The sequence below is a fragment of the Pongo pygmaeus genome, chromosome 1 (genome assembly GCF_028885625.2).
Source record: "Pongo pygmaeus isolate AG05252 chromosome 1, NHGRI_mPonPyg2-v2.0_pri, whole genome shotgun sequence".
Lineage (NCBI taxonomy): Eukaryota > Metazoa > Chordata > Mammalia > Primates > Hominidae > Pongo > Pongo pygmaeus.
Genome location: NC_072373.2, coordinates 137,406,807 through 137,427,506, shown reverse-complemented (window position 1 = coordinate 137,427,506; position 20,700 = coordinate 137,406,807). Strand labels below are relative to the sequence as shown.

The following is a 20,700-nucleotide window of genomic DNA, read 5'->3' as shown; positions in this document are numbered from 1 at the left end:
TCTTCACAGGTAAGGATAAGAACCCTTTAATAATGCTGTTCTAAGAATAAGGGGAAATAATGCATGTAAGTGACCCATCATATATTAAGGGCTAAATAAATGTGAGCTTCAATTCTAATACTTTACATTGATTGTTAAAATGTAATTCCTGGGCAACTTAAATAATACTTCTCTTTTTTTTTTTTCTTTTTTTTCATTTTTATGCCAGGCAGTGAATATGTGAGCACTTTTATATTATTTTCTGGCTTTCAGCATATCTGAAATGTACCATTGTTTTTAAACAAGAAAAAATACTTAACTTTTGACTAAAAACCGGCCAGAATTTCTCATACTTCCCGTTTTAGGGCTTTAGATCTCTGCGTCCCGAAGCACAAATTTCAATATAAAAATTAGATTATCTGTTCGTATGTCTATCAGAATCAAAGTTTTTTCCTTTTTAAAGATTTGTGGGTTACCCTAATATAAGCTAGAATTTTAGTTTTATAATTTTTTCTTTTTTAAAATTGAGATGGAGTCTTGCTATGTTGTCCAGGCTGGTCTCAAACTCCTGGGCTCAAGTGATCTGCCTGCCTCGGCCTCCCGAAGTGCTGGGATTACAGGCATGAGCCACCGCGCCCGGCCAAACTAGAATTTTAATATTCCTTACCTCCTCCCAATCAGGTAGAACATCAATAGACTGGAAGAAGATACTGATAAAGATATTTCTATTAACAAAAAATTTCACACAGCAAAATTTAAGATTCTCCATATGAAGACATTATTATCAAAATCTTTCTATAACACTTTTAGGGAAGAGATGAAAAAATATTTAAAAGTCGCATCTTAACCAGGGGGCTCACTGACAGATATAGTTCTCAGAATAGAAGGTCATCACCCCAAAGGTCTTATAATTTAATTAAAGTAAAAACAATAGAGACCTTATAAACACATTTCACAACATCAAAGGCTAATTTTATATTTCCATATCAAAACATCAAACAATTTGATGACCATACCAGTGAGCTGTAAAAATAATGGCACAAAACTACCTTCCCATGGACTTTTAAAAAGAACCAAGGCAAGAAAGTACTAGTTTACAACCAGAACCCATTCTCTTGTAAAAGAGACTTTTGCAGGAGGGAGGGAGTGTGTGTAAGAAGTAGCATTTCCCATTTTACAGCAAGGCTCAATTAATATTATACCTGGCTAATGAATTGTAAATAAGGTGGTCATCTGATCATGATTAGAATGAGTTGTCAGGGTCTAAGTAAAAAAATCAGACACCCTGGAACCAACCCAAATGCCCATCAATGATAGACTGGATAAAGAAAATGTGGCACATATATACCATGGAATACTATGCAGCCATAAAAAAGGATGAGTTCATGTCCTTTGCAGGGACATGGATGAAGCTGAAAACCATCATTCTCAGCAAACTAACACAGGAACAGAAAACCAAACACCACATGTTCTCGCTCATAAGCAGGAGTTGAACAGTGAGAATACATGGACACAGGGGAGGGGAACATCACACACTGGGGCCTGTCGGGGTGGAGGACTAGGGAAGGAATAGTATTAGGAGAAATATCTAATGTAGATGACGGGTTAATGGGTGCAGCAAACCACCATGACACATGTATACCTATGTAACAAACCTGCATGTTCCACACATGTATGCCAGAACTTAAAGTATAATAATAATAAAAAAAGTATTCAGTTGAAAAAGAAAATCAGACACCCCTAAATATGAAGTTTAAAAAAGTATAGTCATTCAAAGTTGTTTTGATTTTTATATCTGGTGGAATTGGGGAGTGAAGAAAGAGATGAAAATGGTATAAGAAAGAACTACATGGAAACAATATTATAAAAAGAGAACAGACTACCTTTGAGATCAGCACTTTATTTACCTGATACGTTCCACTAACTTTCTAAACTCTTTTTTCCGATTCTTCTCTATAGACAATTTTATGCCAACTGCCTGAGACACATGGAGCTAGATTCAAAAACATTTCTTCAGGCATATGAACTATATATTTCCCCAAAAAACAAAGTATAGAAAATACTGCAAATGGCTGGGCGTGGTGGCTCATGCCTGTAATCCCACCGCTTTGGAAGGCCAATGCAGGTGGATCGCCTGTGCTCATGAGTTCGAGACCAGCCTGGGCAACATGGTGAAACCCTGTCTCTACCGAAAATACAAAAAATTAGCCGGGCACGGTGGCGTGCACCTGTAGTCCCAGCTATTTAGAAGGCTGAGGTGGGAGGATCGCTTGAGCACGGGAGGTCAAGGCTGCAAATGAGCCAAGATTGTGCCACTGAACTCCAGCTTGAGTGACAGTGGGAGACCTTGTCTAAAAGAAAAGAAAATACTGCAAGTATAGGTGAAAGTCTGCTAAAAATCTATTTTCTGAAAATGCCTTTTGGTATTCCTATATTCATGTACTTAATTTTATAAGAAATTTCTTCAAGAGTAAGGATTGTTGATAGAACTGTGATTTTTTTTTCAACAATATAGTGTGGTGAAATGAACAGGATGGCTTCCCCATCCTCAGATTCTTGATTTGCAGTTCCGAATATTCGTAGTATGTGAAAACCCATACTCTCTCCCCACTCATCAGGATGATGTACTTTTTACTTGCAGTAAAAGTACCCTTACTCATAGTACCTACAAGAAAAGCAAATAGGGCTGGACGCGGTGGCTCACGCCTGTAATCCCAGCACTTTGGGAGGCCAAGGCGGGTGGATCACGAGATCAGGAGATCGAGACCATCCTGGCTAACACGGTGAAACCCCATCTTTACTAAAAATACAAAAAATTAGGTGGGCTTGGTGGCAGGCACCTGTAGTCCCAGCTACTCGGGAGGCTGAGGCAGGAGAATGGCGTGCATCCGGGAGGCGGAGCTTGCAGTGAGCCAAGATGGTGCCACTGCACTCCAGCCTGGGCGACAGAGCAAGACTTCCATCTCAAAAAAAAAAAAGAAAGAAAAAGAAAAAAAGAAAAGCAAATAGTAGAGCAGTAGTTGGATGACAGAATAAAAAAAGGATGGAAAAAACCATCCACAGGGGTCTTTTCTATACATATACAAAATGTGGAAGTATCTACTTCCATTTGATAAGGAAAAGGTGACAGAAATGGGAATAGAACCTCTAGAAAAGGGAGGAGAGTTGGTAAGAGAGAGTTAGCATAAGAAAACTGGAGAGACTGTCTCCCTGGAGGCTTCTGAGGAGGACCAAGGCAGGAAAGAGTATTAGTTTAACAGAACCCATTCCCTTGTAAAAGGAGAAAAATAAGGTGGTCATATAATGTCTTGCCAGATCCAAGCCAAAAATCAGACACATTCAAATACAAAGTTTAAAAAGGGAGGAGGGAGTCACTCCATTAAAATTATTTTACTTTTAACCCTTTTCTCTAGGGGTTGGGGGTGGGGGGTGGAGGGGAATAAAGAGATTAGAAAGTGAATTGGCCAATCACTAAGTTCTTTGACTCATGCTTCCACTTATCAACCCCAACCTACAGTATCAGCTTTTATAAAAGGCAACACAATTTTTCTCAAGTCCCAGCTCCAACAGTGCGACAGACCCTCAACTCAAGAATTCCTTGTTTTATGGAGGGGGGTACAAATTTTATATTTTTAGGGTACATATAGGGTATTTGTATGCCCTTCGAATTGAAAATCTGCTTGATTTTCTGGAGAGAAGTAGTTCAAAAGTATAACCCTTGCTTAGAGAAGAAAAAGTCATATCAGTCAAAGCTTTCTGTAGCTCTAGAGCAACCATAATTAGTTCTAGTGTAATATGTGCTCTATTTAATGTTTGCCTGAGATTACACTCTTGTTGGTCTCAGCATAGAAAGTGTTATTATAGATTGTCTTCTCTACAACTTTAAAAAACATGTTTAAATGGAATGATAATTATCTTCTCCATGGAAGTGTTTTCTCCTGATGAGCTACCAACAAATCTAGAAAAAGGGAAGAGCTTGCTCTCCCTCACACTGGAATGAAAGCCACTTCAGTCGCATTATTCTGCTTTTTTGAAATGTCTATTTTTAACTATAATCTAGTAGGATGGTAAATACATTTATGAATATAAGAAGTACAAACCTTAAACATCTACTGTCCAATAATTGATTTCAATCAATCAGTACTTTAAAAAGCCCCCAAATGCTTACTTTAATTTCAACTTGCTCTTCCATTTCTTTCGTTTTTATTGTAGTGTATTCCTTTTCAAGCCTAAGAAAGGAAAAAAAAGAGTTAAAGGTAATGTTTTCATTCAAAAGTAGTTATTAAATTACAAAATTTAAAAATACATATGAACATAAAATACAATTTCTTTAGTTTCTTCTAGCTTATAACTTGGAGATATTTGATGTGAGAAAAATCGTGGTTTCATGAGTTCTTATTAAAAAACTCACTTTACAAATGACAAAAATAAAAACCACACAAAAAGAAAATTTAGAAAGTGAAATGTATAAAGCACAAAATGCAACTTAGTTTACAGATTCTATTCAGCCCTAAACTTACAAATGAACCATTATTCTTATTCCTCAAATTAAAACACACCTGTAGGTTCAACTGGCTCTTAACTTAAAAATCCTGGTACCAACATTGACTTTAAGAATTTTAATGAGGGAAAGGGGACAACTCTTCCTTACAGAATTCCAATTAACAGACATAGGAGGAATAAGGTTAAGATAAAAATCACCATGAGAATTCCACAGTAATAACTGCTGCGGGAGGAACCACTAATGGATGCTAAAATTAGCGGGTGAAAGTTTAAGCATAGTCTCAAATTATCTCTCCTAAAATATTCAGTAAGTGTTAAAGGAAAATACTAAATTTACAGTACAGAATCCTGGTAGACTGCACCTGAACTAACTGATTAAGGTTAACATCACCAGTAATACATACTGACATCATGCACCCCTGTTAAGATGTACTAAGTTAAGTGAATTAACACAGGAATAGAAAACCAAAAACCCATGTTCTCCCTTACAACTAGGAGCTAAACACTGGGTACTCATGGACACAAAGATGGGAACAACAGACACTGAGGACTAATAGAAGGGAAAGGCAGGGAGGGGGACAAGGGCTGAAAAACTAACCGTTGGGTACTATGCTTGCTATCTGGGTTATGGGATCATTCATATCTCAAACCTCAGCATCATGCAATATGCCCATGAAATAAATATGTGCATGTACCCCCTGAATTTAAAATAAAGGTCAAAATTATTAAAAAATAAAAATAATTTAAAACATGACACTGGCCACGGTGGATCATGCCCCTAATCCCAGCACTTTGGGGGGCCAAGGTGGGTCAATTGCTTGAGGCCAGGGGTTCAAGACCAGCCTGGGCAACATGGTGAAACCCAGTCTCTACAAAAGATACAAAAATTAGCCAGGTGCGGTGGGTGCATGCCTGTAGTTGCAGGTACTCAGAGGTTGAGGTGGGAGGATTGCTTGAGCCAGGGAGGTCAAGGTTGCAGTGAGCCGTGATCTAGCCACTGCACTCCAGCCTGGGACCCTTCCCCCCAATCCCCAGAAAGTGATAAACCATTTTTTTTTTTTTAAAAGATGTCCTGAAAAGGGCATATCACCTCTGTGGTCTGTCACTGATTGGAGGAGAGTAAGTATGATACGCAACTCTACGATAAGTCTAAAATTACCTTTATAAAAATGTATAGGCCACACAAAAATTAGTACCACCAAATTTTTTTTATCTTGCTCTTGACAAAAAATATCAATACCAAGTTTACTCCAAATATAAACCAGACCAGGCTCCAAATAACTTAGAGCTGCTTTCAAAAATAAAATTCTCCCTCATAGGACAGAAATCTATTACTTATCTCATTTAGCTCACAACAACTTTTTAATATAAGTTGTTATACCCACTCTGGGGTTTAGAAAGCTTGAGAAACTTCTGTATGGTCACAGCTTTGACTGCTACATTACTCTGTCTCTCACTAAAGTGTATCTTAAAACAGCGGTCCCCAACCCCTGGGCAGTGGACCAATACCAGTCTGTGGCCTGTTAGGAACTGGGTCACACAGCAGGAGGTGAACGGCAGGCAAGTGAACATCACTGCCTGAGCTCCACCTCCTGTCAGATCAGTGGCAGTATTAGATTCTCATAGGAGTGCAAACCCTATTGTGAATTGTGCATGCTGGGGATCTAGGTTGTGCGCTCCTTATGAGAATCTCATGACTGATGATCTGACATGAGGTGGAACAGTTTCAACCTGAAGCCATACCCCCAGCCCCCATAAGTGGAAAAATGGTCTTCCACAAAAGCGGTCCCTAGTGTCAAAAAGGCTGGGGACCACTGTCTTAAAAGACTATAAGATAGCCAAAAGAATTTATTAAAGACTCCAAAGAGCTGCAAAACATTTTGAACAGCTACACTATTGAAATAAGTTTATAGCCTTCACAAATGACTACTCTGAAGTAGTTATCATTATACATTATGTAAAAATATCACTCATTTATACACCTAAAAATAAACCCTACTTATTTAACTCCACTGATAGTGTTTTTCAATAAACTTAATTTAAAAAAAAAATTCGGTTTACAAAAAGTTTGTGAAGATAGTACAGAGATTCCATGTATCCCATCCCAGTTTCCCCTATTATTAACATGTTACAGTAGTATGGTACATTGTTATAATTAATGAACCAATATTAACACATTGCTGTTACCTAAAGCCCATGACAGTTTTGATGAGAACCTTGACAGTTTTGAAGAGTACTGGTCAGGTATTTTGTAGTTATCATTATCTGATCTTCAAACGGGACCATTATGTCCTTCAAATGGGATTTGTCTCATGTTTTTCTCATGATTATACTGGGGTTATTGGGTTTTCAGGAGGAAGACCACAGAGATAAATGCCATTTTCATTATCTCATACTAAGGGTACAAACTATCAACAGAACACCACTATTGATGTTGACCTTGATCACCTGGCTGAAGGAGTACACACCAGGTTTCTCCAGTGTAAAGTTATTTGCTCCCCCTTCACTGATAGTGTTTTTAGACCTGCATTATGGTTTGTCTAAATTACTGGAAAATACTCATAATTGTTCTTTCTATGGCCAGTTTCATAACTCAATGTTTTCTATACACTATTAACAGAGTGATCTTTTTTTAAAATGTTGATCTGGATCATGCCACACCCAGCATGTCAGTGGTTACTCACCACCTTCAGACTAAATTTCAAAGGCTTACAAAAAAGTAATCAAAGCTCTCTGGAGAAATAGGTCATTACTGCGCAGGAGTCAAGAAGGTATACGTTGAACCTGGAATATTTTGTTGCCCTAAAGAAAGGAAATTCCCAAAGAATAATGGGAAAAATATCGAAAGAACAAAGCACCCAGGTTGCAAGGGTTCCCACTGGACAAATCAGGGACAATTTAATAGTAATGGATTATAGCTCACTGAATAAAATAATCCATGAATTCACACTGATGTAAATAAATGAATGAATAAATGAGGGTGAAGGGAGAGCTCTTCCTTACAGTAGAATGCTGATTAATAAATAATGAGGGAGTGGAAAAATCATAAATGGATATAAAACTGGTATGGTTAAGTTTGGTAAAGAAAGAGGTTACTACACAATCTCAAAGTAGCCTGCCACAAATTACTTATTACAAAAGGGGAAATAATAACTTTACAGTAGTAAAACCTGGCAGACATCACCTTAATCAAATGACCAAAGCTAACGTTATTGGTTTTGAGAGAAAGCAATATCATATATATCGTATAGTGAAATGAGAAGATATAATATCAGAGGTATACCTGCCAAAAATGCACAACCTGAATCTAATCCTGGGGAAATCCCAGAAAAACTCAAACTTTGAGATTTTCTACAAAATAATTGGCCTGTACACTCTTTAAATATATCAGAAACACAAAGACTGAGGAAATATGTCAGATTAAAGAAAACCAAATAGGTATTAACACCCAAATCCTACACGTGATCCTAGAGCAGACACTGGACGGAGGGGTGGGGAGATAGTTATACAGCATATTATTGGGACAGCATATATACAGCATATTTTGGTGATAAAATCTAAACATACACTGTGGATTAGATAATAGTATTGTATCTATTAGGTTGGTCCAAAAGTAACTGGTTTTTGCCATTGAAAGTAATGCAAAAACTGCAATTACTTTTGCACCAACCTAATATAATTTCCTTGTTTTGATTAACTACTGGGTTTATGTTAAAGGAGAGAAAGTTGTTGCTCATAGTAAGTACACATTCAAGTATTTATGGATAAAGGGCACAATACCTCAATTTACTCTCAAATAGACCTCCCCCAAAATGGGAATGGATTTTACACACACACATTATATTTATATATGCATACAGAGGAGAGAGGATAATAAAGCAAATGGGATGAAATGTAAACAATTGGTGAATCTTGGTAAAGAGTATATCAGACCCCCTTGTACTATATTTGTAACTTTTTTATCAGTTTAAAAGTATACCAACATAAAAATTCATCAAAAAAAAGTCAAAGGCTAAGATTCAACTCTCACAACTTTCATGTAGTAAGGGAACCTCTGAGCCTTTGTACCTATTACCGTTATTAAAATGCCCTCCTTGTCTTCACCTGGCCAACCTTTATTACAGCAAAGAGTAAAACTTTTAAAACCAGATCATGTCACTTTTCTCAAAATCCTCTACTCGTTTCCCCTCAGATGTGGAAAAAGTCTGGCCCATGAGGAGGACAATAATCAACGAAACGTTTGACAATGACAAAAACGTGCTAGATCTGTATTGTCCAATAGAGTAGCCATTAGTCACATGTGAGTGACTAATTAGCACTTGAAATATAACTGATGAAATAAATTTTAATCATATTTAGACTAAATAGCCACATGTGGGTAATGGCTACCACAGCAGATGGCATGGCTCTAAATACCCCTAGCTCCCTACCATGTTTCTGACTTCTCTGCTCACCACACTCCTATTTGCCTATGCTACTCCAGTCCCATCGGTTTTCTTCCTTTTCATTTTGCAGAGATGGGGTTTTACTATGTTGCCCAGGCTGGTCTCAAACTCCTAGGCTCAATGGATCCTCCCACCTCAGCCTCTCAAAGTGCTGGGATTATAGGTGTGAGCCGCTGTGCCCAGCCTCTCACTGGTTTTCTATTCCTTGAATGTATCAATCACATTCTTGCCTCAGTCTTTAAATTTACTGTTATCGTACTATAGGATACACTTCCCCCAGATAATCCCATGACTCCCACTCTTACTTCCCTCTGGTGTCGGCTCAAATAGTATCTTACCGGCCTGTGAGCCCTATCTCTGCGTGCCCTGTCTAAAAGAGTGCTCATCTCTCCGTGTCCTTTATCTGGCTTTGTTTTCTTCATGGCACTTTCACTATGGATGTTACACTGTATATCATTCTATGTCAGTCTTCTGTATTTCAGTAAGTTCCATATCAGCAGGGATTTTCTGTTGCAGTCATAATTTAACCCTAGCAATTAAAAACAACAGTCTTCGGCCAGGCATGGTGTCTCATGCCTGTAATCCCAGCACTTTGGGAGGCCGAGGTGGGTGGATCACCTGAGGTCGGGAGTTCGAGACCAGCCTGGCCAACACAGCGAAACCCAGTCTCTACTAAAAATTTTTAAAAAATTAGCTGGACATGGTGGCATGCGCGTGTAGTCCCAGCTACTCTGGAGGCTGAGACTTGAACCTTGGAGGCGGAGGTTGCAATGCGCCGAAATCGCACCATTGCACTCCAGCCTGCAAGATTCCGTCTCAAAAAAAAAGAAACAAACAAACAAAAAAAAGAAACAAAATTGTACTCAGGTATCATCTCCTTCAGAGAACTACCTGAAACTTTCTCCTCTGCCATCATCCTATGCCATCTTGTGGTCTTATTTTTCTGCTCATGTATCTGCTAAAAGAATGTTTCCTCATATATATTTTAAAGACTTCTAAATTTTGTTTTATCTCAAGTGTAAATATAGTTAAAAAGGACATATAGTTGTAATTTATATGTACTTTAAAATTTTTCCACTGCAACTTAAGTGACATTTATCTTATTTATGGACAATGTCTACTCTAGGACCTAACTGGCAAAGGCAGTCATTATTATTAAACCAATGAGCCAAATTATATTTGCTTCCTGTCATTAAAGTGTTGCCTTCACTTTTCAATTCAAATAAACATGAGTTAATAATTTGTCCCATGATCACAATTCTACTTCTGAATTCTAATTGTAAGAAAGATAAAGCAGGCTTGCCAAGCATTTCTCAGCTGGATGAAAACAGAAACCCAAATTAGAAATTACAAAAATTCCATTTTTCGGATTGGCTTCCAAGATGGCCAAATATGAACAACTCTGGTCTGCAGCTCCCAGCGAGACTGACACAGAAGACAGGGGATTTCTGCATTTCCAACTGAGATACCTGGTTCATCTCACTGAGACTGGTTGGACACTGGGTGCACCGCACAGAGGGTGAGCAGAAGCAGGGTAGGGCGTTGCCTCACCCAGGAAGCACAAGGGGTCAGGGGATTTCCATTTCCTAGCCAAGGGAGGCCATGACAGACTGTAGCTGGAGAAACGGTACACTCCTGAGCAAATACTGCGCTTTTCCCATTTTAGCAACCAGCAGACCAGGAGATACCATCCAGTGCCTGGCTTGGCGGGTCCCACGCACACAGAGCCTTGCTCACTTCTAGCACAGCAGTCTGAGATCGACATACAAGGCTGTAGCCTGGCGCAGGGAGAGGCATCTGACATTGCTGAGGCTTGAGTAGCTCAGAGGGTAAACAAAGAGGCCTGGAAGCACGAACTGGGTGGAGACCACCACAGCTCCGCAAGGCCTACTGCCTCTACAGATTCCACCTCTGGGGACACGCCATAGTAGAACAAAAGACAGCAGACAGCTTCTCCAGACTTAAATGTCCCTGTCTCACAGCTCTGAAGAGAGCAGTGGTTCTCTCAGCACGGCGTTTGAGCTCTGAGAACAGACGGACTGCCTCCTCAAGTGGGTCCCTGACCCCCGTGTAGCCTGACTGGGAAACACTTCCCAGTAGGGGATGACAGACACCTCAAACAGGCAGGTACCCCTCTGGGTCGAAGCTTCCAGAGGACGGATCAGACAGCTATATTTGCTGTTCTGCAGTCTCCGCTGATGATACCCATGCAAACAGGGTCTGGAGTGGACCTCCAGCAAACTCCAACAGATCTGCAGCTGAGGGTTCTGACTGTTAGAAGAAAAACTAACAAACAGAAAGAAATCGCATCAACATCAACAAAAAGGACTTCCATACCAAAACCCCATCTGTAGGTCACCAACATCAAAGACCAAAGGTAGATAAAACCACAAAGATGAGCAGAAACCAGAGAAGCTAAAAATTCCAAAATATAGAGCACCTCTTCGCGTCCAAAGGATCGCAGCTCCTCGCCAGCAAGGGAACAAAACTGGACGGAGAATGAGTTTGACGAGTTGACAGAAGTAGGCTTCAGAAGGTCAGTAATAACAAACTTCTCTGAGCTAAAGGAGCATGCTCTAACCCATCACAAGGAAGCTAAAAACCTTGAAAAAAGGTTAGATGACTGGCTAACTAGAATAAACACTATAGAGAAGAACTTAAACGACCTGATGGAGCTGAAAACCATGGCACAAGAACTTTGTGACACATGCACAAGCTTCAATAACTGATTCGATCAAGTGGAAGAAAGTGACTAAGATGAAATTAATGAAATAAAACGAAAAGACAAGATTAGAGAAAAAAACGAGTGAAAAGAAACGAACAAAGACTCCAAGAAATACGGGAGTATGTGAAAAGACCAAATATACATTTGATTGGTGTACCAGAAAGTGATGGGGACAATGGAACCAAGTCAGAAAACACTCTTCACGATATTCTCCAAGAGAACTTCCCTAACCTAGCAAGGCAGGACAACATTCAAATTGAGGAAAAACAGAGAACACCACAAAGATACTCCTCGAGAAGAGCAATCCCCAGACACATAAATGTCAGATTTGCCAAGGTTGAAATGAAGGAAAAAATGTTAAGGGCAGCCACAGAGAAAGGTCGGGTTACCCACAAAGGGAAGCCCATCAGAATAACAGTGGATCTCTAGGCAGAAACCATACAAGCCAGAAGAGAGTGGGGGCCAATAATCAACATTCTTAAAGAATTTTCAACCCAGAATCTCATATCCAGCCAAACTAAGCTTCAGAAGTGAAGGAGAAATAAAATCCTTTACAGACAAGGAAATGCTGAGAGATTTTGTCACCACCAGGCCTGCCTTACAAGAGCTCCTGAAGGAAGCAATAAACATGGAAAGGAACAACTGGTGCCAGCCACTGCAAAAACATGCCAAATTGTAAAGACCAGCAACACTATGAAGAAACTGAATCAATTAACGGGCAAAATAACCAGCTAACATCACAATGACAGGGTCAAATTCAAACATAACAATATTAACCTTAAATGTAAATGGGCTAAATGCTCCAGTTAAAAGACACAGACTGGCAAATTAGATAAATAGTCAAGACCCATCGGTGTGCTGTATTCAGGAGACCCATCTCACATGCAAAGACACACATAGGCTCAAAATAAAGGGATGAAGGAAGATCTACCAAGCAATTGGAAAGCAAAAAAAAACCAGGGGTTGCAATCCTAGTCTCTGATAAAACAGACTTTAAACCAACAAAGACCAAAAGAGACAAAGAAGGTCACTACATAATGGTAAAGGGATCAATTCAACAAGAAGAGCTAACTATCCTAAATATACATGCACCCAATACAGGAGCACCCAGATTCATAAAGCAAGTCCTGAGAGACCTACAAAGAGACTTAGACTCCCACACAATAATAATGGGAGACTTTAACACCCCACTGCCAATATTAGACAGATCAACAAGACAGAAGGTTAACAAGGATGTCCAGGACTTGAACTCAGCTCTGGACCAAGCAGACCTACTAGATATCTACAGAACTCTCCACCCCAAATCAACAGAATATACATTCTTCTCAGCACCACACCGCACTTATTCCAAAATTGACCACATAGTTGGAAGTAAAGCACTCCTCAGCAAATGTAAAAGAACAGAAATCACAACAAACTGTCTCTCAGACCACAGTGCAATCAAATTAGAACTCAGGATTCAGAAACTCACTCAAAACACACAACTATATGGAAACTGAACAACCTGCTCCTGAATGACTATTGGGTAAATAACAAAATGAAGGCAGAAATAAAGATGTTCTTTGAAACCAGTGAGAACAAACACAATGTACCAGAATCTCTAGGACACATTTAAAGCAGTGTGTAGAGGAAAATTTATAACACTAAATGCCCACAAGAGAAAGAAGAAAAGATCTAAAATTGACACACTAACATCACAATTAAAATAACTAGAGAAGCAAGACCAAACAAATTCAAAAGCTAGCAGAAGGCAAGAAATAACTAAGATCAGGGCAGAACTGAAGGAAATAGAGACACAAAAAACCCTTCAAAAAATCAATGAATTCAGGAGCTGGTTTTTTGAAGAGATTAACAAAATAGACCACTAGCAAGACTAATAAAGAAGAAAAGAGAGAAGAATCAAATAGATGCAATAAAAAATGATAAAGGGGATATCACCACTGATCCCACAGAAATACAAACAACCATCAGAGAATACTATAAATACCTCTATGCAAATAAACTAGAAAATCTAGAAGAAATGGATAAAATCCTGGAAACATACACCCTCCCAAGACTAAACCAGGAAGAAGTAGAATCTCTGAATAAACAAATTAACAGGTTCTGAAATTGAGGCAATAATCAACAGCCTATCAACCAAAAAAAGTCCAGGATCAGATGGATTCACAGCCAAATTCTTCCAGAGGTACAAAAAGGAGCTTGTACCATTCCTTCTGAAACTATTTCAATCAATAGAAAAAGAGGGAATCCTCCCTAGCTCCTTTCATGAGGCTAGCATCATCCTGATACCAAAGCCTGGTAAGAGACACAACAAAAAAAGAGAATTTCAGGCCAATACCCCTGATGAACACTGATGTGAAAATCCTCAATAAAATATTGGCAAACCGAATCCAGCAGCACATCAAAAAGCTTATCCACCATGATCAAGTCAGCTTCACCCCTGGGATGCAAGGCTGGTTCAACATATGCAAATCAACAAACATAATCCACCACATAAACAGAACCAATGACAAAAACCACATGATTATCTCAATAGATGCAGAAAAGGCCTTCAACAAAAGTCAACAGCCTTCATGCTAAAAACTCTCAATAAACTAAGTATTGATGGAACGTATCTCAAAATAATGAGCTATTTATGACGAACTCACAGCCAATATCATACTGAATGGGAAAAGGCTGGAAGCATTCCCTTTGAAAACCTGCACAAGGCAAGGATGCCCTCTCTCACCACTCCTATTCAACACAGTGTTGGAAGTTCTGGCCAGGGCAATCAGGCAAGAGAAAGAAATAAAGGGTATTCAATTAGGAAAAGAGGAAGTCAAATTGTCCCTGTTTGCAGATGACATGGTTGGATATTTAGAAAACCCCATCATCTCAGTGCAAAATCTCCTTAAGCCGATAAGCAACTTCAGCAAAGTCTCAGGATACAAAATCAATGTGCAAAAAACACAAGTATTTCTATACACCAATAATAGACAAACAAAGAGCCAAATCATGGGTGAACTCCCATTCACAATTACTACAAAGAGAATAAAATACCTGGGAGTACAACTTACAAGGGATGTGAAGGACCTCTTCAAGGAGAACTAAAAACCACTGCTCAATGAAATAAGAGGACACAAACAAATGGAAGAACATTCCATGCTCATGGATTGGAAGAATCAATATCGTGAAAATGGCCATACTGCCCAAGGTAATTTATAGATTCAATGCCATCCCCATCAAGCTACCATTGACTTTCTTCACAGAATTAGAAAAAACTGCTTTAAAGTTCATATGGAACCAAAAAAGAGCCCACATTGCCAAGACAATCCTAAGCAAAAAGAACAAAGCTGGAGGCATCATGCTACCTGACTTCAAACTATACTACAAGGCTACAGTAACCAAAACAGCATGGTACTGGTACCAAAACAGATATATAGACCAATGGAACAGAACAGAGGCCTCAGTAATAAAACACCACACATCTACAACCATCCGCTCTTTGACAAACCTGACAAAAACAAAAAATGGGAAAAGGATTCCCTATTTAATAAATGATGCTGGGAAAACTGGCTAGCTATATGGAGAAAGCTGAAACTGGATCCCTTCCTTACAACTTACACAAAAATTAATTCAAGATGGATTAAAGACTTAAATGTTAGACCTAACACCATAAAAACCCTAGAAGAAAACCTAGGCAGTACCATTCAGGACATAGGCATGGGCAAAGACTTCATGACTAAAACACCAAAAGCAATGGCAACAAAAGTCAAAATTGACAAATGGGATCTAATTAAACTCAAGAGCTTCTGCACAGCAAAATAAACTATCATCAGAGTGAACAGGCAACCTAAAGAATGGGAGAAAATGTTTGCAATCTACCCATCTGACAAAGGGCTAATATCCAGAATCTACAAAGAACTTAAACAAATTTACAAGAAAAAGACAACCCCATCAAAAAGTGGGCAAAGGATATGAACAAGTACTTCTCAAAAGAAGACATTTATGCAGCCAACAGACATATGATAAAATGCTCATCATCACTGGTCATCAGAGAATGCAAATCAAAACCACAATGAGATACCATCTCATGCCAGTTAGAATGGCGATTATTAAAAAGTCAGGAAACAACAGATGCTGGAGAGGATGTGAAGAAACAGGAATGCTTTTACACTGTTGGTGGGAGTGTAAATTAGTTCAACCATTGTGGAAGGCAGTGTGGCAATTCCTCAAGGATCTAGAACTAGAAATACCATTTGACCAAGCAATCCCATTACTGGGTATATACCCAAAGGATTATAAATCATGCTATTATAAAGACACATGCACATGTTTATTTATTGCAGCACTATTCACAATAGCAAAGACTTGGAACCAACCCAAATGTCCATTAATGATAGACTAGATTAAGAAAATGTGGCACATATACACCATGGAATACTATGCAGCCATAAAAAAGGATGGGTTCATGTCCTTTGCTGGGACATGGATGAAGCTGGAAACCATGATTCTACACAAACTATCACAAGGACAGAAAACCAAACACCGCATGTTCTCACTCATAGGTGGGAGCTGAACAAAACCTGTATGTTGTGCACATGTACCCTAAAACTTAAAGTATAATAATAATAATAATAATAAAGAAAACTTCCATTTTTCTTGCTTTGCTCTCTCAGGGGATACTCCCTCAGGAGCAAGTCATTCTAAAATTGTTCTTTTTGTATGGAGCCACAGAGATTTTTTATAAACTAAAGTAAGGTACCATAAGTAAGATCTAGGTTGGGTGACAGGTTTTCCTTCCTTCCTTTAATAAAGTGGGAGAAGGTATGCTGTAAAAGGGAAGGTGTGAAGAAGAACCAAGGCACCTCTACTACAGAAATGTTATCAGACAGATAAACTGTAGGAAAGAATATAGATAGAAATTGAAAGTCTCTATTTCTTTCAATTCTTAACCAAGCTCTGAACATTTTCCTGACACGCAGCAGACTGTGTATGCCAGTTTGAACACATACCGGTTAGGTATCTCTAACATATAATTTTAATAATCTGTTACATATTTGCATCTAATAAGCCATTTACTTTTCTGTGCTGCTACCCTCCAACCAACAAGAAACTTGAGCATTTCTGAGAGGTAGGTCCAATTGTTAAGTTTATTATATATTCCAAAACTGATACTTAGTAGAAATGGAGAAGACTTATCTTTTAATGCTGACAAAAGATTACAACCCAGATTATAAACAACTAGTAACCACTAAGAAGTCAAAGCAGTATGAAGTAGACACTGCAGTAGAAAACGGAGGAAAAAAATAGAAGAAAAACATGAGACCAATAAACATATGAAAAGATGCTTACTCTTATTAACAATCAGGGAAATGTAAATTAACAATCAGGGAAATGTAAATTAAGTGGAAAATGAGACATTTTATACTGGCCACAATGAGAACACATACACTGCTGGGTTAGACTATAAATTAGTGTCACTTTGGCAAAATTTTGTGATGCTGAACACAGCTTACGTTGCAACCTTAAAACATTCTGAATATAAGCCTGTAAGTCCTTAATAATGCCCCCGTGATTGGTAAAAATTAAGTAGATTGGCAAAAATTAAGAATAACCAAGCACTGATGACAAAGTAGAACAATAAGACTTTTTTTTTTAGACAGGGTCTCACTCTGGCACTCAGGCTGGAGTGCAGTGGCACAATCACGGATCACTGCAGCCGGGACCGCCCAGGCTCAAGTGATCCTCCCACCTTGGCCTCTTGAGTAGCTGGGACCACAGGTGTGCTGGCGCCACCACACCCAGCTAATTTTTCTGTTTTTTTGTAGAGACAAAGTTTCACCATGTTGCCTAGGCTGGTCTCAAACTCCTAGGCTTAAACAATCTGCCTACCTCAGCCTCCCAAAGTGAAAGGACTACAGGTGTTAACCACTGCACCTGGCCACAATAAGAACTCATACACTGCCAGGTTAGACTATAAATTAGTGTCACTTCGGCAAAATTTTGTGATGTTAAACACAGCTTACTTTGCAACCTTAAAACATTCTGAATATAGGCTGTAAGTCCTTAACAATGCCCCCTGCAAAAGAATAGACTAATTTAAAAGAACACCATTCCCACTAACTCTTTTCTCTGGAAATTGGTAATTAAAGGGAATAATGAGTTGTTTTGTTTTGTTTTGTTTAAGAGAGAGGGTCTCACTCTGTCACCCAGGCTGGAGTGCAGTGCTGTGATCACAGCTCACTGCAGCCTCCAACTCCAGACTCAAGCAATCTTCCCACCTCAGCCTATGGAGAAGCCAGGACTACAGGCACCTGGTTAGCTTATTTTATTTCTTGCAGAGATGGGGTCTCACTATGTTGCCCAGGCTGGTCTCAAACTCCCAGGCTCAAGCGATCCTCTTGCCTGGGCCTCCCAAAGTGCTGGTATTGTGGGTGTGAGCCACCATGCCTGGCTGAAATAATGAAGTGTTTATATGTGTTTCCAGTAGAATGAAGTTAGCTGCAGTTAAAGGAAAAGGTTATGAAGAAAACTGACTGATAAATGTAAGAAGAATGACATTTTTAAAATCATGCTTTTATTACCCTAAATGAAATAATTTAACATGAAAAGTATCCCCAATGATACTTTTTTTTTTTTGGAGACAGGGTCTCACTCTACTGCCAAGGCTGAAATACAGTGACGCAATCACAGCTCACTGCATCCTTGACTTCTCAAGTGATTCTCCCAACTTAGTCTCTTGAGTAGCTGGAACTAAAGGTGCACACCACAACACCTGGCTAATTTTTGGTCTTTTTTTTTTTTTCTATACAGACAGGATTTCACCATGTTGCCCAGGCTGGTCTTGAATTCTTGGCCTCAAGTGATCTGCCTACCTCGGCCTCCCAAAGTACTGGGATTATACGTATGAGCCACTGTGCCTGGCCCTCAATAATATCTTTGAGCAGACTGAGCCAAGAGGTGGAAGGTCATAATGAACTGGATATTCTTACAATGCCAAAGTATCAACTTACAAAGTACTTACTGGGTGCCAAGAGGGAAAACATAACTTCATAATAAAGAAATATGTCATTACCTTAATCTAGTCACCAATCATGGCATCTCTAATAACAGTGAGACAGACATTATGCATCTTTTAAGATGAATAAAGTACATGGTATCACCTATTAAGTATTCTTGCCAGAAATGTTTGCACTTAATTAGATTAAGTCTTCACATTAGCTCCCAGTTTATAGAAAACACAAGAGATACAGAAGTTAAATGAGATGACAAGGAAATAATCAGATGAATCCTTCAGGTTGGATATTCTCAGTAAAACTGACTTGGTCTCTTCAACAAGCCAATATACTAAAAAAGAAGATTGGAATAGGTGGTGCTGATCTAAATTTTTAAAAATGTAAGTGAACAACTGAATACAATGCAATCAATGGCAAAGACATTTTTGGCACAACTGAGGAAATGTGAACATAGACTGAGTATTAGGCAATATTATGGAACCCCTGTTAAGTGGTGAAAGCAATGTGGTAAAGGAGGCAAATTACTTTATGGACATGAATACTGATGTATTAAAGAGTGAAGTGTCACAATTTCTGAGCTTTACTTTGAAATACTTTGAAAAAAATAAATATGACAAAATATTAACAGTTGTTAAATGCAGACAATAAGCAATGGATATTTATTATTCTATTTTTCTGTATGTCTGAAAATTTTCCCAAGTGAAAAAAAGCAAATAGAATGTGATCTGTAGCTAATGAGTAAAATCTATTCTTTCCTTCACAGCTAAGCTTCATAAAAGGAAAATGAAATGCTATGTTGAGGAAGGTTTTGTTTTGTTGCTTCTAAGTCAGAACTCAAAATTATCTTCTTATATTGAAGAAAATGAAACAACAGAGAGAAAGAGGTTGAAGATAGAGGACAGAAGGAATAATTAATGGAGCAAAGACCTGGAAGAGATGGAAATGAGTAACATCATGTATTCTGAATTAGCATTATAAAGGAAAAAAAATACTGTATTCTAAAAAGAGAAGAAAAAGAACATAGCTAAGTCTACAAGCTGGAAGACAGCAAGTTTAGGAAGTTTGAAAATGATTGCTGAATTAGGAATAAGGTAATCTGGTGAGAGTTACGTATGGCAAAAAGGGGATGGGAGTTTGGGAAGAAAGATAAGGTTTGAAGTAACCACTGTGAGGAATGAGATAATTAATCAAAGTCAATATAAATATACATGGAAGGCCACTGGAAACATAATTTACTGTCAGCAATCTCAGTAACTATGCAATAACAATTGGATACATGAATACAGGAAACAAAAGGGCAGAGGAAGCACAGCTGTTCATATCAAAAGAAGGCTTTTATACGTCAATCTAGAGATCTTGATAAAGCAGAATGGGAAGAGCATGAATAAGGAAGTGAAAGAAATAGGGGGCCAGAAATCTGATAAGTAAACAGGATTAATTGAAATTTCAGAAATGGATTGTACATATGACAAGATCTATACAAGGAGAATTAGTTACCAAGAAGGTTAAGGAACTTCATTCTCTATCAGACTTTTAAAGTAAAATAAATTCTCTGCCTGGTTAGTGTGATTTCAATGTGGTTTCACTAGGTGACAAAAATTGAGATAATTTATTTTTATCAGTTACACGGCACAGCAGCTTTTTGTCTATATGATGTCTCCACACGATGGTAGTTACTTAAAATGTATCAACATGATGGTGGTTATTCAAAACATCACAAGTAACTTATTAATAATAAAAGCTGAAGCTCAAAAATCAGCTTGGCTTGCTTTTGTCAATTAGAGCTTTTTTATTTTTTTTAAAGAGATAAGGTATCACTATGTTACCTAGGCTGATTGTGAACTCCTGAGCTCAAGCAACCCTCCTGCCTCAGCCTCCCGAGTAGCTGGGACTACAGGTACACATCATTGTGCATGGAAAAGCTAACTAATTTTAATAACATTAATTCTCACTCATATTTAAATATACTTTGTGGAGTAGGAATATCCATGGGAGTAGTATGTTGTACATGTTAATGTAATTTCATATTGCAGCAGAAAAGAAACTGCTA

The 20,700-nt window shown here is 38.5% G+C and overlaps 1 protein-coding gene across 12 annotated transcripts in view; it reads right to left on the bottom strand.

Moving 5' to 3' along the window:
- The window catches only part of EVI5 (ecotropic viral integration site 5), a 284,357-nt gene that overhangs the window by 165,686 nt on the left and 97,971 nt on the right, over positions 1-20,700 (bottom strand). For all 12 annotated transcript variants that reach the window (XM_063664744.1, XM_063664783.1, XM_054476264.1 and 9 more), the window contains one exon: positions 4,148-4,208. In XM_063664744.1, the coding sequence (XP_063520814.1) occupies positions 4,148-4,208 (61 nt within the window). The remainder of the gene's footprint in view (positions 1-4,147; positions 4,209-20,700) is intronic.